We start from the raw sequence: 17,056 nt of genomic DNA on the forward strand, positions 1-17,056 counted from the left end.
GACTGTGCATGGAGGACGAATGGATGGCGTTTCTTTGCGACGCACAGACCTGGAGTCTGCATTCAGGTGCTCTGATACCACAGCGATAGAGACAGATAGAAGAGGGATGGTACCCAGGAGAGAGGTGGGGGTCAGTCAGTCTGTGTCCATACATCTGTGTGGTTCGTGCAGAGGAACAGGTAGGAGGTCTGTCTGCAGAAGCCATTGTTACAACAGGACATATGCGAGAAGTCCCTGGGATGGGATGGGTGCCTGTGTTTTTAGTGACAGGCTCCCCTGGGTCCCATAAAGCTGCTTCCATTCTGCGCTCATGTGCATTTCTGCCAAAAGGCCCAGTGAGGTCTGTCCTCTTGGGTCATCACTGACTCTGAAATCTCTCTGCAGTGGGCAGTACCTGGGAAGCTTGGGCGGGGGGGGGGAAATGAGATGGGTGAGAACATCACTTCTCAAATAGCCTAAAACCAGAGAGCGAGCACAGGGAGGGGAAGGGCCCCTTTCCTACCACGTTGGTAAAATGGAAATTCCACAGTCCCCTGCAAGCCAAACTCCCATTGACTTCAGTGGAGTGAGTAAGGCAAGGACAACCCTTCCCATGGGGGTGTGGGAGGGAAGGGAAGATGTCTGCTATTCTTTCACTTCTGGGATTGTTCAGCAGGAGAGCCCCCAGAGGCAAGGGGCTTTGTAAACGGCTGGACTTGACATGGTCAAGCTGCCTCTCAGGAACGGGACTGTTCTGATCCCGTAAGCTGCCATCCGTCACGCAGCAGGGTGATCATGCCTATGTGTAATGGCCTGGAGCGTAGGCCTATGTTTTATGAGTATCTGTTCCTGGCAGTGCCCACACTGACTGGTGTGCAAACCAGGCACATGGAGCACATGGGATTCTGGGAACCCAGGTTCAGCAGAGCTAGGGGCCATGAACAATTCATTTCTCTCTCAGCCCACTGGTTGTCTGGAAAACAGCCGGAGCCCACGCAGGTTCTGAGCAGGAGGCCACCTCTGCCCTTTGAGAGGGCACCGAAGCTGCTCTCCTGGCTCGTCTGCAGGTGCCCAAGGGGTCTAGGGCTGATGGGTGCTTTAAGGGAAGGGGCCTCAGGGATTTGAGATAATGTGTCCCTCTCATTGCAGATGATTCCTCATCAGAGAGCTGCAGTGGGAACGGCTCCTCCACCCTGAACCCCTCCACCTCCAGCAGCACGCAGGGAGACAGCACCTTCCCAGAAATGAACGGGAATGGAACTGCTGCCCCCATGGACTTCACTGCTTCGGCCGAGGACCAGCCCATCAACCTGTGTGACAAGCTCCCGCCTGCCCATGTCACTCCTTCCTACCAGTCAGACAGCTGTGCTGACGGGCTGCGGAGCCGGGTGAAGTACACAGCAAAGACTACAGCCGAGGTTGGTCTGGCCAACACTGTGGGGCTTCGGGGGGTGCACAGACCGCATAAGCAGGGGCAAAATGCACGGTCTCATTTACAGCCTGCCACAGCCTGATAGTAAAATGGAGGCAACTGCACGCGAGATGTCCGAGGGCAGCAGAGGACTTTGCTCCTATCCATGGAGCTGAGAGAGCAGGGCTCAGCCTGGGGGTTGGTTGGGAGGGGTGGAGTCTGCTCCGGGAGCTGAATGCATTCCCTTCTAGGGAGGGAAGGGGAAAGCTGTCTAGCTGTGATCTGCGTGCTGAGGAACTGCTAGAGAGCAGCTGTGTCTGGCCTTGCTCCAGGCTTGGGGCTCTTGCTGTTGGTAAAAACAAGGCCCAACTAGAGCCAGTGTGGTTAGCAGAGGTAAGGAGAGAGGAAGTATTATACCAGGAACCCAGGGCCCATGGCATGCAGCCATAGCCCTGCCCCCAGCCAGCTCCACAAAGACCCTGCTGCTGAGCCGGTTTATTTTCTCATTGCCTATAAAGACATTACTGTGTAATGGGCTTTTAACACTCCTCAATCGAGACAGAAGCATCTCCCTCCCTTTCATCTCAACCCCAGCTCTGTCAGTTCAGTTTCACGGAAGAAATTCCCCTTAGGCATTCCCTGTGAAAGTCATTCCCCCAGCCTCCTCTCCCAACACACCCTCGCCATAACAGTGAGCAGGAGTATAGTGTCTTCCCAGGAGGTCTCAGCAGATGCTGTCTCTGCTATGGTGGATTTCCCAATCTTGCTGCAGAACCATAAATCCGGGATCCACCACCTGTAATGCCTCAGCACCCCCCTTCTCAAAACTAAGTTTGGGTGGCAGAGTGCATACTGTGCACACCGCCTGGTGGAGTAAGTGAATCTCTGCTGTTGTAGGAACAGGTTCCCAAGTGGGGCTGTTAGCACTCCCGGGAGTGGCACTCCTGGCTGAATGTTACTGTGAACACAGTGAAGCTGTGTGTGTGCGAGCGCACATGTTAAACCCTCAGTCTCTATAAATGACAAAACAGTGACAAAATTTTCAGAAGACGGCACTTGGTGCACACATGCGTAAGCCTTGTCCCCGACAGCTCCTCTGCCCATGACTGAAGTAACAAGTCCAGAGCATCCACCAATCTTGACAGAGCTGTGGGCTAGGACAGATTGCTTGAATCTTTCCTGTTTTGTGTTACGGACTTTGGCCTGCTCTATCTGCACTATGGTGATCAAGGGCCTTTAAGGAGCGCCTCTCAATTATCCCCATTTTACAGATGGGAAACTAGGCTGGAGACACAAAGGACCAGATTGAAAGAGTATTTAGGTGCTTAAAGATGCAGACAGTGGCTCTGCGGGATTTTCAAAAGGCCCAAAAGCCGGCCAGGTGCCACTGCTCCTTCAGTCCTTTGAAAATGTAAATGGGGGAGAGGTGCCTAATCTCCTTCGGCCATTTTGAAAACGGGATGTGGTGCAATCTTCATCTTTAAGCACCTCGGTACCTTGGAAATTCTGGCTCTAAGTGACCTGGCCAAAATCACCTAGGCAACATCTGTAGCAGGGTGAGAATTGAATCTAGGGCTGCAGAATCCTAATCCCTGACTATAGCCACAGGGCTCCCATGTGCCATTCCTCTCCCTGACAGGAGCAAGAGGAGAGGATCTCACAACCCAATCGCAGGGTTTTCTAGAGGACATATCCCTGTACTGTTGGCCCCAGGGTAGTTCATCACGGATTGTAATGGAAGGACCCCACACACCCTTTAAACAAACTCCATGTAAGAGGGAGTGGCTCCATGGGACTTGGCCTCTTTGCTGCTTCCATCTTCTGATGCTCTTATTTATCACAGTTTGCCAGAGTTTCTCTTTCGCTAATTTTCTCTCCTGGCCCATCTGCTCCTCTTGTGTGATCCTGCAGTACAATGACCCTAATGCTGAATCTGTGACAGCTCCATCATTTCCAGGGCAGCAAATTGTGATGTCATAAAGGATATGACTTCAGAGCAGGATCAGCTATGTGGTCAGGGAGAAAGCTTTCTTTCAGACCGAGCTGCCAAAGCTCACTGGCAAAGACAAAGGGCTTCTGCTTCCCCTGTTCCTTTTCCTGTTTGAAATCAGGCCCCTGGCCTTCGGCAGAGACTGGAGGGTGAGTTGAGGTCTGGGATGCTCATGACTCCCCCTGTTCTCTCTCAGTCCCCTCCATACAGTTCTGGCAGTTATGACTCCATCAAGACCGAGGTCAGTGGCTGTCCGGAGGACCTGACCGTTGGGAGAGCGCCCACAGCAGATGAAGATGATGACGACCATGACGACCATGAAGATAACGATAAGATAAATGACTCAGAGGGGATGGATCCAGAGCGATTAAAGGCCTTCAATGTAAGAGTAACAGGCATGGGCAGAGTGGGTCCAGCAGTCCCAAGCCTCTGCTGCGTCTCATCTCCCCAACCACTCTTCATTCTCTTTGCAGATGTTTGTGCGCCTTTTTGTGGATGAGAATCTGGACCGAATGGTTCCCATCTCCAAGCAGCCCAAAGAGAAAATCCAGGCGATCATTGAGTCCTGCAGCCGACAGTTCCCTGAGTTCCAGGAGAGAGCTCGCAAACGCATTCGCACTTACCTCAAATCCTGCCGCCGTATGAAGAAGAATGGCATGGAGATGGTGAGCTACTTCCCCTGCCTTCCGTGCCCTTGTTGCTCTACCACTCTCCCTTCCTCACATTCCTTCTGCTCGAAAGGCGTCCCTCGTGCCTGCAGACTTGTCCTCCTTCCAGATGTGTGGAAGAGAGGGACCAGATCACAATCCATTCTGGATACTGTCTGTGCCCCTGCTTCCAATGCTAATGTTTTTGAAATGTCACTACATGTTCTCTGCCACCCAAAGGGTGTGCATGGCAGAGAGACACGGACACTGGTGCATGGAGAAACAGATGCAAGCACTGGAGGGTTAAAAAGTTGAGGCCTTAAATATTTTGATTTTAAATATTAACTTTTAAGAGCTTGAGAGTATTCTGTGCTCTTGCCCTGCTCCTGGCAAATGTACAGTGCACATTCTGAATGGTCAAGACAAATGAAATGATTGTTTCCATCAGTGTCCATATTTTCCAAAAGATGACCTACCTGGTTGTATGTCTCCACAGACCAGACCCACCCCACCACATCTGACCTCAGCCATGGCAGAAAATATCCTTGCAGCTGCATGCGAGAGTGAAACACGGAAAGCAGCCAAGAGAATGCGACTGGAGATATATCAGACATCCCAGGTACAGTCCCTGTAATCCTTCGCATGCTAGGCACAATTTCATCTGCTCTGTCCCCAGTCGGTGACAGACCAGGTCAGCAGAGTTCTTGCTTACTGAGGATGGACACAATACCTGCTTCAAGCCATGCAAGTTTGGTCTTACAGTTTGCCTAGAAAGGGAAAGATCAGGCTGTGCATGTTTGTTGTAGAGGGAGATCGTAGGCAGAGCACGTGACAGGGGGTAGACAGTCTGGAGAACAGGAAGAAACAATGGATATGGTAGTGAGTATGTGCAGGGGAGGCTCGGAGAGCCCAGACTGAAGAGAGAGGTGAGGACAGGGACAAGCAAACCAGCAGCAGAGGGACATTTCCTTTCGGGAGGGACTGTTGTGCAGGAGGTGGGTGAGGGATGCTTCCTTTAATTGACTAGGACGTGTGAGCAGTAGTTCATTCCTAACACAAGGAGAGAGTAGCAGCTCGGCATGCCTCCTCTGCCCAGGGGGAAAGGGTCAGGGATGCTTTGGCTGTGTATATTTAAACACCTTCCTCACAATTTTCTGGGAAAGCTGTGGAACATGGGAGCTTCACGTACATGTAACTAGGTTTGAAGCCATCCTTGCTCTTTCTATGCTCTGATTGGCTGGGATACCAGGATGCTGGTGTGGGCTGGCCCAAGAGGTCATTCCAGGCAACCAGAGTGTAGCACAGTCCACTTTTCTTGGAAGTGAAGGGCAGGAAAGTCTCCCCACTGGAATAAATCGCTTTGCTTTCCTTGCTGTAGGATGAGCCGATCGCCTTGGATAAGCAGCACTCCAGAGATTCCACAGCCATCACGCACTCCTCCTATTCACTGCCAGCTTCGTCTTACTCCCAGGATCCGGTCTACATCAACGGAAGCTTGAACTACAGTTACCGTGGCTATGGGACCCTTGGAGGCAGCCTGCAGCCACCCACTTCACTGCAAACAGGGAACCACAGTAACGGTAAGAAGGGAGGAGGCACAGCACTTGAGAGTGACACAGAATTGGGTCTCCTCTATCCCTGTCTCCATTCGAATGGGGTCTGAAGAATGCCTGAGACGAGCGTGCTATAGAATACAAGCAGGGGGCTTGTGGGCCCGAACGGCTCTGCAGCTGGAAAGATGATGCTTTGCTAGGCCATGCCTCCAACTCTGGCTGACCAAGGGGAGGCGGAGGCTGCTCCTGCTTTCCAAGCACTGCCAGAGCAAGTGGCTCACCCCAGCCCCCTTCCTCTGGTCTGCAGAGCCACCCTCTCCCCACCACTAAATTGCTCCTGAGGACCCCTTACTCCCATAGCAAACTAGCTGCCTAAGGCTGGAGGGCAGCACAGGAGAAAGACAAGGGCTGAACTGTGGGGGAAGGGAATTTAGTTTAACTTAAAAAAAAAAAAAACAAACCACAGGTACCACCTATTAATAATTAACTAAGGCGGGCACCTGTCACCACCCTGATTACCTTGCTGGTATGAGACAACCCTGCCCCCACCCTTCATGTGCCTTTTAATAGGACGCTCTTTGGGCCAGGGGTCGTGTCAGTTTCCCGTGAGTTAGGAAAGCACTGAACATGCTGTGGGCGCTGCCACAATCTACAAGATAATAAATAATAACCCTCTTGCTGGCAGGAGTGTCAGCATGGAGGAGGCCAGGCAAAGAGAGCAGGAGTGAAAGGGAGCGCTGGATGGGAGGTCTGCAGTTGCAAGGTGTGGGGAAAGAAAACCTGAGGAGAGGGGGAGAATAAGCCTGATTAGTTAGATTTGAAACATCCAGTAAACAAAATGATTAGTCCAGGCTGGGGCAGCACTTGACCACAGGACCACACAGAGGGCCAGTCCTGTCTGGCATAGACACACCCTGACCAGAAGCCTCTGTAAAGCATGGAATCAGGTGATCTTGTGTCAGGTCTCACGCATCTCGGCAGTAGCCTCTTGGGATTGTTCTTGTGCCACTCCTGAGCAGTAGTGGCTGGAGCCCCTCTAGCCAGACCTGTCAGGCAATGACCTGCGTCCACAGCCTCACACCCGGGTGCATGCCTGGGAACCCTGATTGGAGAGCCTGGCCAGGAGTAGTGTGCAGAGAGGAACACAGCTTTGCTTCTGGAGCGATCTGGGTTCTTCTAAGAACCCCTTGAGAACCGTATATGTCCATCTCCATTAGCACGCAACCGATAGCACAAGACTTCTTTCCTCCCTGAGACATTCCCCTCAGCAATCTTTGCCATTGGGCCCCTCGCTCCTGTTTGCTCCATGCCCCAGTGCCGTTCCTGGGGTCTCGCCCCCCGCCCCTTCCTGGCTGCCTGGAGTAAGGATTTGAAAGGATGTGATTTCCGGAGTCCTGAAAGATGCCTGTCTGGGATTAACTGTTATCATCCCTTCCTAATGCCTCTTAACCCCGAGTAAAGATCCCACCCGAGTCTCCAGCTGCTGAGACCTAATCCTTGCAGCTAGAGTAGAGGATGTTACACTTTCTTTCTAGACTAGCCCAGGCACTCCTGGACGCCCAGTGCAGGAGGGGAAGCAGGATTCCTTAGCTTCCACTGCCTTCCTCTACAGGTGGCAGTTTCCACTGTGCAGTTTTCCTTGAGGCGCTGCCCAGCCACACAGCTGTTCTCATTACACCTTACCCCAAAATTGACCAACCAGGGCCTGCCTATTCCAGGCATGCGCAGGAAGCACAAAGCTGAAATCCTGCTTCTCTCCACTTAGGCCTCTGCCCAGGCTCTTGCCAACTCCTTTAAAGCCAAGAGAGCTCCTGCCAGATCCTCTCATAATTCCTTCCCTCTTCCCCCATCCATGCCCCTTTTTTCACCTGTTTGAATGAAGTCCGCACAATTCTACCCCCTCCACCCCTGAGTTTGTGCTGCAGCTCCATCTCTCTCTTATCAATCACTCTGCACAGAAGCAGGCCGTTTTCCCCGGCCTACCCACTTCCCTGTTACCCCATTTCCTTCCTCCTCTTTAGCAAGCTTTCTGCTCCCAGTGCAGCTCCCTTCTCAGTTGCCTGTTGCTTTCCCCTCTCCACTAAAACTCCCCGCAAGTTGCTAACCCCACTCCCTTCCCCAGTGCTAATAGTCATCTTTCCGGACTCCTCCATGACCGCTGGTGTCTGACTGCCTACTTCTCCTCAAGCCTCTGCTCCTTTGAGCTCCCCTGACTGTCCACTGCTAGTTCTACTCCTACTTCGTTGATTGCTGCTTTAGTGTTGCCTCTTTGGGGACCCTTTCCTCCTCCTGTTACCCCCACATACTCCCTTCTGGGTGACCTCACCTGCTCCCGGAGTGTCCCTTATTTCCATTGTGCTGATGGCTCTCAATCTGCCCCTGCCTACACTCACAGCTTCCCCGTCTCTGCTCTCTCTTCCTGCATGTCCCAACACAGCGAAAAGCCTAACTTCTCCTAACCCTCCTTCTCCATCCCTCAGACTCACAATCACAGCGTTAGCGTCGATTCTTCCATTTCCTTCTCTCATTACATCCAGCCTCCTCCCTCCCTCCCAATATCAGCTCTCCAGTATCCACCACCCTTCCCCACTGCCAGAATTGTGCTTCACATTATGTGTTGAAGATGTTTTTGGATGGGCCAAAGAGCAACATCCCCAAACATGCTCAAGGCTACCTCTCCTCCCATTTCTGTCACACCTATGTGCTGCTGGCACTGGGAAACATCCTCTTGCAGAACATGTTTGGGAAGCCCTGCTAGAACCAGGGGTGCTGGAACAATTTGTATAGTGGGGGTGCTGAGAGCCATTGAACCAAACCCTGTATTTGATAGAAACCACTTCAAGGTAGGGGTGTGGCAGCACCCCCAGCACTCCTAGTTCCAAAACCTATGCCAGGAGCATGAAAATTACGCAACTGACCCTCAACAGAAACAGTGAAACCTCTCCATGCCACATGCTGTCAAATGCAGAGAAGGACCAGAAACCGAGAACATTGTTTCCCCTAATCCTTTCAGTACTCTGAGGAGTCAGTTGGAACAACTGTAGGTACAATATTTGCTCTGTTGATTGACCCTTTAAATTTTGTGCTAATTCAGCCAAGCTCCCAAGTGCTTCATTGCGATTCTAGCCCGTGACAAACTGCAGTGAATATATTTTTTTACTAGAGGTGCAAAACCCTCTCCCTACTTGCCTGTTTTATTACAGTGTTAAAACAGCTGTGTCTGACTTGTGCCTGATCTAACTCCTAGCAGAGCAGAGGGTTAGTCTGACTGTTCATACAGTATGTTTACAAAATACACAGACACACACTCTTTGATGAGGGGAACAGAGCCATGCAGTGCCTCTGTGACAGAGCAGCAGTTGGAAAGTGCCTACAGCTTGACAGTCTGTTCTGTAGGGCTCAAGACTGCATCTTACGTTATGTATGTAGAGTGTTGTAGAAGGGGCTGTGAATCAAAACAGCAGGTGCTGTTGGAATTTTATGTGCCACTTTGGGGCAGTAACTGTGCCAGTGTCTTTTCCTGACCCTCCCTCTTACTTTTCAATTGCAGGTCCTACTGATCTCAGCATGAAAGGTGGGGCCTCAAGTACAGCCCCTTCTAACAGCACCAGCAGGGGGATGCCAGCTGCTCAGCTCAGCCCCACAGAGATCAGTGCAGTGCGGCAATTGATTGCCGGCTACCGAGAGTCAGCGGCTTTTCTTCTTCGGTCTGCAGATGAACTGGAAAACCTCATTTTACAGCAGAACTGACTCCTGGTGTCTGTGTAGCTCCTGTGGCAGAAGACAATTTACACCCTTTGGAAACAGGCTCCCACTGGTATCCTGCTCAGGACTAACTATCGTCCTCCCACCCAGTAGCTGGTACATTTAGTTTTTAAAGGTGGAACCCTAGAACTGTTTTCTTTCACACTCCGAGCACCTGGGACTTGGGGCACAAGGACACATTTTTGACTCTCTCAACACAGGTGCGCCTAGCTGAACAGAAGAAGCCAAACCTACAGCTTGGATGGGTGTGGGATTTTTTTAGGGTGGAAGGGAGCCTGGGGAGGCTTGGGGCTGCAGATGTATTTAGAATAACCTTTGTGGACCCCAACGTTAGAATCCCATCCCCAGATAATTACCTTTCAAGGTCTTAGGTGAGCAGAATTGCATATTTATTGAGAAATGGACCATCCTCTCCCCTTAGTAATTTATTTTTCTGAAAATGGATTCTTTTGAGTTTGTACAGATTGCCAGTTTTGTGTCCGTCTGATCAGAAGGAATTTATTCCTGTGAAATAACACATTCCATATCACTACACTACTAATGGCTGAGCAGCTACCCCCGCTGCTCCTGGGAGAGACCCCTTTGCACAGGATGCAAGTTGGCCATCTAGCCCTAGAACTCCTAGGCTGCTCGGCCTCCTGCAAGCTTCGGCAGAAGCTGAACAACGAGGAGAGAGTGTCTTGTTAGACCTCTAAGCAGTCCTGTAGCAGCAGCAACGGGGTCCAATATCTCCTGCAGAGACTCAGCAGCTCAGCAGACCTCCAACTGGAAGGACCTCTCACACTCATTTAGCTCAGTGCAGAGCAAACCGGGAAATTCCTGAGAACCACTGTCATGCATTCACCATTCATTTCTACCTCACACTTCATTGTGGGCTTTTTCCGGGACTCACCAGGGTTCTGAACAGTTCACCCCATAATGGGCATGACTATGATGTGCAGCCAAGACTGGGGAGCAGACACGTAGATAACACTGAGGAGTCCAAACTAAGCCAGCAGCTGGACAACTGACCCAAGCTGGCTCCCTTTTTGTTCAGAAGAGAAGGAAGGACATGCACTGCTGATGGACAGCAGCTCCCTGTCACAATGGAGGATGTCTGACCTCTCCTCAATGAGGAATCCCAGGCTGTCTCCACCAGTATATGTGAAACCAGCGCTGGGGCAGCAGCAAGAGAAACACACGTGAATAATAAAGACTAGTGCAGACTTTTAGGGAGAAAAGTAAACTACTTCAGTGAAACAACCAGGTCATTCCTACTCAAAAGGAAAGAATGAGGAGACTCTCAGCAGCAGAAAGGGTGGAAATTCTCCCCAGGGCCCAGGCGCGTCCCCCGGCCCCCATCCCTCCCAGTAACAGTCCTGGGAAAAGCTCACAATTCCTAAAGTGTGGGGAAAAAATTGGCCTGATTACCATTGCTGTTTCTCCCCAACTCCCTCCCTCCCAAAAACCAAAACCAATGCACTTCCCTTTGCTCAGTGCAATACCTACCACCAGTGCTGCTAAAACCAGGGCCTTTGCTCGGGCATCGAGATGCTGAGCAGGGCCAAGCAATGCAACATAGTCTGTAGCCATAAAAAGCAGCAGATAATTGCTGCCTAAGAATCTGTGAGAAGAATTCTCACCCTCTCCCTTATCAGTGCTGGCAGAATTCTTCTCCTGGCCTCCTTTCTAGGGCAAGGACCACAAGCAGCAGCACCAGATAGACGAAGAACATTAAAATAATTTTGATCATTTTAAATGCAGGTGGCTTCCTTCTCTGAAGTTAGCTCCTTTCAGACCGATGTATTGAGAACTCACTTCAGTGATGAAGGTTTCTGCTCTGCAGTGGTGGTCCACATTGTCCCCGTCCCCATCCCCCATACTAGCACATGGGTTTTACACTTTCAGGTAGCACAGGTTGGGCTCCAGCAGGGACTGAGCCTCAAATGGTTTTTCAAGAACCTTTTTAACCAAATTAGTTTCCATTCATACTAGTGGGAAAACTGTGCTGGCTACAAAACAAGGCCCTATCCCTTTTCTCAGCTGTAACATAGACCAGACTTCTGGCTCTCTAGAACAGGACTGCCCAGCCTGGCCCTAGAAGGGATTAACTAGGCATTGACCACTTTCCCCAAAGCCTAAACTCTCCCCAGCTGCTGGAGAAAAAGGATTAATTCCTGACCGTTTTCTACACTCAGACAGCCCTTGCAGGGAGAAGGTGGTGGTTCTGTTGTAAATCAGAGTTGATTCCTCTCATTTCAACATGAGCCAACAGGGTGGTTCTTTGGGAACATTCTAACATTTTGGTTCTTAGCATATATGGACAATAGACAAAATCTGACCAACCTCCAGGGAGTGTGGGTCAGTATCAGAGCTAAGGTATCTGAGAACAGAATGACCACACACAAGCCCAAATTTCAGGTCCACACTTTCCCCAGCACTTCACGAGCCTGCTTGATTTGTCCACGGCATCCTCCCGTACTTTGAATTTATGTAAATATTTATTTTTGTGCGTACAATACCATGAAGTAGCAAACCTTTTACAAAATGTTAACCACAGTCATTTGTGAAAGTCTTAATGTTAAAGAGAGGCAGAGACAATCGCTGTCCCAGAATTCTCCATATAAATTACTTAATTGTTGCCTCCACTCCTTTTAAGAGGCCATCAAGAACATGTAGCCATAAATTGCCAGCCAATTAACCAACAAAGACATTGCCCAGGAGCTTATTATAACAGATCAATATCAGATACAGTTTGTTTAAAATTGTATTATGCAATGTCTAGCTGTTTTAACCAGATCACCCTGGAACTTCGTGTTTAGTAGCTCTTCATATTTAAACCACTGGTAGAACACAGTTGAGACTTATGATTGCATAGGAAGAAGAATTGACAGTGTACTCTGTAACATCAACTAATGTTCGTAACCTGCAGCTGGATGGCACAAAGATTTCTGAAGCCCTGCTGACAGTAGTACCTGTGACAAGTTGTGAAACAAATGGGATCCACTACATATTGGTGTCAGGGAAAGTTTTATGTAAACTGCATCTTCAGTTTCTTTGGAGCTATCGCCAGAGAACATCTCAGTGCTCTAACTGATCCTTACTCAATAGTGGTCCTTCTCTACTCAAAGGCTGTTTCACAGCCATCTTCGTAAGTTTTCACTAGATATTAAAGGGTTAGGAATCTCAATTTACAATTCTCTATCAGAAGGAACGAGCAGGAGCAAAATACCCTGGCTTTCCAGGCTTTGTGGGAGACAAAAGGGGAGCACTGGGTTAGCAGATGGTCTGGAAAACCAGTGATGGAGAAGATAAACCTCTCGTCTTAAACATCACCACTACCACCACCACTTGTACACAGGGAATGTTCAGTTCCCAATGACAGTGTTTCAGCAAGGGAAGTGTTCACAGGATTCCCAGCAGACGTGACCTGTACCTCCCCACTCCAAAGGGCCACCTTCTTCCCACAGGTGGCCATAGGATTTAGTACCAGTCATTTACAAAATGCTGCTTTGAACTCAGAGGGTTAATATACTTTTGATTTGTAATTTTTTGTAAAACTTTTTACAAGGTAGCATAGTATTTCACCAGAATACCAACTACAATCCGTCCATGGTCTGATTTTGATATAATTTAGTGGTGCTTTAGAAACTTTGGTTTGGTTGTTTCAGAGCTGTACAGCTCAGTTCTTCGCCTGTATCTACCTAAGACCAATGTGAACCTTTGTATTTTTGCTCCTAATTTTGGACTCAGTGAAAGTGTACTGTTTACATGTACAGAACTCCCAGCCCCTGTGTGTTCTGCAAGACCTGCTGTTGAAGAGGAAGATGCACCTCACCCAGTTCATCTGCTTAGCAAAGCCACAGAGACACTGACACATACTCAACCACCTTAAAAAACACAAAACTGGGATGTGCTGCAAGAGATTTCAGCGTTTGCACAGCCTCACACACTTTTAAGTGATCAATTTTAAAAACAGCTGTAGCTTAAAATTTGAGAACTGATCTGAGAGGGTGAGGTGACCGTAAACAGCCAGGACCCCAAACAGAAATAGAACCATATGATGGTTCTATTTCACTGCCTTTCCTCCCTGACATCCCAGGCATGAAGATGAACGCTACCTAGCTGACTTTAGGGGTCCAGTTGAGTCTAGAACAATGCTCAAGCCTAGTGGGGGCCAGGGAGAAGGGGAAAACCCCTCTTTCCTTTAGCACAATTGAACACATTTTTACTGATTCATGATTAAATCATCTAAGATGTTAATTTCAAATAAAAATGCTAGGAGAGTATTCTCTCTAGAGACACCGGAGCTCCTAAATGGAGCAGGGGGCAGCTTGTTTAGAAAGTTAGTACATTGGGGCGGGAGGGGGGCGCGCTCAGATACTGAGCATATGGCACTTAAACCACCATGGAAAGAGAATCCAGCTTCTAAGGGGACACTTTATTGCTTAATCAATTGATTAGTTTCTAAATGATATTTTTGCAGATAGGCACCTATGCAACTTAATGTGGCTCTTTTAAGCAGATGAGCACTTCCTCCTCAATAAGCTCTATAAAAATTTGTGTTATATACTGTGGATTTTTCCAGTAAGTGTGGCTTAATATTTTAATTCTTAGAATGTGTGTCTATTATATGTGATGCAACTTAATTCTGTTCTGTTTGTGGAATGATTAGCACAGGCCAACTCCCTGTCCCCCTCACTTAACAAAGACCAATGAGCTGTTAATCAAGCTGTTATTTCCATGGTATTACTTGCTAAATGCACTGATTTCATAAGTATGTGGAATCCTTTTTTTCTTTTGAATCTGTATATCATATATAAGACTGAATCTACTTAATAAACACTGTATAACAAACAGGACTCAGACCTCCAGTGTCAAACACAGCTAGGGGTCACTTTTACCTCTTGCTTGTAAGGCTTTTTCCACCAACTGAGACATATGCCACCAGCTGTCTCCCGAGTTCCCATTAGAGAGCTCAGATTTGCAACCCAGTGTCAGTCTGTGACCTAACACATGGAAGGTCAGTTTGATTGTTACTGGTACCAAGAACAGCTTTCAAATGTGGGTGTTTTAAAATAAACAAAGTACCTTCATCACTCAGGTACCTTAAAACAAGCTGTGCTGTCTCTTCCTTAACAATCAGCTGCTGCTAGTCTTAGATAGCTCACTTAATAATCACTACTGGGACTGTCAACGCTGTTTTTTGACAAAATGAGATGTTTTGCTAAAAGTATCTGCTTTCATGGAAAAATTTTTTGCTTTTCCCAATGGAAAAAACAATTTTTTTTAAATGAAATTCAGTATTGTCTATAAAAAATAGTTTCCTGACCAACTCTGTGAATTACATATAATAAATAAATACTTTGCACTTACACGGTACCTCTGTACTAAAGGATCTCAAACCACAATACAGTTAAACCTCACTAATTCACATCAGTGATCTGGTGACAGAGGCAGAAGGCCTAGGAAAGACAGGTATGACAGGTTTTAAAGAGCCAGATTGTATGCTAAAACAATAATTTCCATTGCCCTACCTTTGATTCCAGAATGGGCAGAGCTTCCCCAGCGACAGACAAGAAGTTGGCTGACGGACACTTGCAAGGGAGTGACCAGGAGACCCATTGTGAATGGCTGAATATTGTACATTAGTAAGCGGTCTATAAGAAATAGCAAGGAGAGGGCATCCTAAAATGTATTTAACAATTCTATATTAGTTGTAATTAGTCATGATATTTCATAATATATACACTAGTAAGTATGTTCTATTGTGTGTTTGGAAAACATAATGAAGTCTTAGTAATACTAGACCTCTACTCTTAAATCTACACTGAGTAGTGAAGAACCATTCTAATTATGGGGTGTGGGGATTAGCAGGGTCCTACTGTGCGTGTATACAAGTGAGTTTTGAGAACAGTTAAAAATACCTGTCATTGTTTCAGTATCTCCACACCTGCAAATGGTTCTGTTGACTCAAGGAAGTGATGGATTTTGCCGTTACTTCCCAGCTAGTCAGTCATCCCATTACGACAGGATTACACACCGGAGCATTGCTCAGCTGAATGCAAAAAGCAAGTAGGAGGTGTTCAGTTTTTTTGAAAAGTAAATTCTATTACTAGAAAAACATTATGGAGGAAATATTTAAGTATTCTTCATATTAGACCAATGTGAGACTCAAGCAAAAAATATTCGGGCTTACCTTAAAACCAACTGTGAGATCTCCCAGATCCCTGCTACTCCAGAGACAGCTAACTCCGCTACTGTCAGACACTGATCCATCAGAAAGACAAGCTATTGACGTCTCCGTTTTTCAGCCATTGTATTTAACACGTCTAAATGGGGAGTTTATGTATTTTTCACAATTAGATCAAGTTTTGTTTTAACGGACGGCCCCACGTAAGCACACCCAGGCTTCTAGGCCTGCTCAGCTACAAAGAACTTCAACTGAGGGCAAAAACAACACAACAAAACTTGTCATAAGCAACCACTTGACTTTTAAGAACACTACATTGCCAAAGCATCAGAGTTTAGAGGATATTTAAGGTCAACGGGTTCCTATCAGAGTTCCGTTCATATTACTGGAGGGATTGCTTTGTCGTTTGATCTATATGTAAGCATCAGTTCTCTCTCAACACAATGTGCTGTGAGACTAATCTACAATTTAAAACATGAACCTTCTTTCCCACTTAGAACATGATGTATCCTTGTATTAGGCAATAGCAGCAAAAGCTCAGCTATGTTCCTCTTTCCTCCTACCCTGGCTGGTTTTAGTTTTTTCTAACAAGCAAACTAAAGAAGCTACAGGCAAGAATGAATCCACTACTGCTAAACTAACACACCTAGGAGTGAATTAAGTGCAGGAGCCACCAGAAGACAACAGCACTGGGGGCTACTGTAACAGCAGCACTGTAGAATGTAACTCATATAGTTAGCTTCCGTACTGTAGTATACGGATCTATTCCAAATGTGACATTAGATGAGTTATCAGATCATTCGCTTTGTTGAAATTCCACTCCAGTGAAAGCTGGATCCACTGAACAGAGGCGTGTGATGCAACAGCTGACTGCAGTGTAAAAGCTCTTATTAACCTTCCCTCCACCCACCCCCCAAAATCACTGCCTAGAAGAGAAACAAATGTATTGACAATCTAAGCTCACAGCTAGTTTCAGGTGTTGTAACTGGTACCAAATCATTGCATTGCTTTGAAATCAGCATTTAAAATCCCATTAATCCAACAATTTAACCAGACATTAGAAGAAAATGCCATATAATAGCAGAGACCATATTCCTGCTTAGGAATACTTAAGGAATTCCCTAGGTAGTTTCTACTGTGTGTGGTGCATTACCACCAATAAGGTGAGTATCCGGGAGCAATGCCATTGCAGAAGGGCTTGTACAGCAGTGAACTTTGCTCTGGCAAGAAGTCCAACAACCCAAACTACTTGTTTTGTGCCGTAAGTACTTTTACTTCACTTGGCTCATATACATTACTTGTAGTTGATGCAGGGTCTTCAATTATGTTAGTATAAATGGCATACTGAAGTTCAGACACGAATGACAGTCCCCTTTTGATCAGCTCAGTTTAAAGCTTGTGAGGACACTGCCAAGGCAAAAAGGAAAAACTTTGCCTTGGAAAAACAAGTGTTCTATTGCAAGACAACATCAAACTGGTAAGTTCCCGAGCCCAGAACACCAAGCCCATTTCAGAAGAAGAGGATTGAAACCACACATG

The 17,056-nt window shown here is 47.6% G+C and overlaps 1 protein-coding gene across 3 annotated transcripts in view; it reads left to right on the plus strand.

Moving 5' to 3' along the window:
• NOL4L (nucleolar protein 4 like) overlaps positions 1–9,807 on the plus strand; it is a 90,411-nt gene extending 80,604 nt beyond the window's left edge. For all 3 annotated transcript variants that reach the window (XM_034786670.1, XM_034786672.1, XM_034786671.1), the window contains 6 exons: positions 1,129–1,397; positions 3,577–3,762; positions 3,854–4,045; positions 4,524–4,646; positions 5,406–5,607; positions 9,131–9,807. In XM_034786670.1, coding sequence (XP_034642561.1) covers positions 1,129–1,397; positions 3,577–3,762; positions 3,854–4,045; positions 4,524–4,646; positions 5,406–5,607; positions 9,131–9,330 — 1,172 coding nt within the window. In that variant the 3' untranslated portion in view covers positions 9,331–9,807. The remainder of the gene's footprint in view (positions 1–1,128; positions 1,398–3,576; positions 3,763–3,853; positions 4,046–4,523; positions 4,647–5,405; positions 5,608–9,130) is intronic.
• The last annotated feature ends 7,249 nt before the right edge of the window (positions 9,808–17,056 follow it).

Source organism: Trachemys scripta, chromosome 12 (assembly GCF_013100865.1).
Source record: "Trachemys scripta elegans isolate TJP31775 chromosome 12, CAS_Tse_1.0, whole genome shotgun sequence".
NCBI classification, from domain to species: domain Eukaryota; kingdom Metazoa; phylum Chordata; order Testudines; family Emydidae; genus Trachemys; species Trachemys scripta.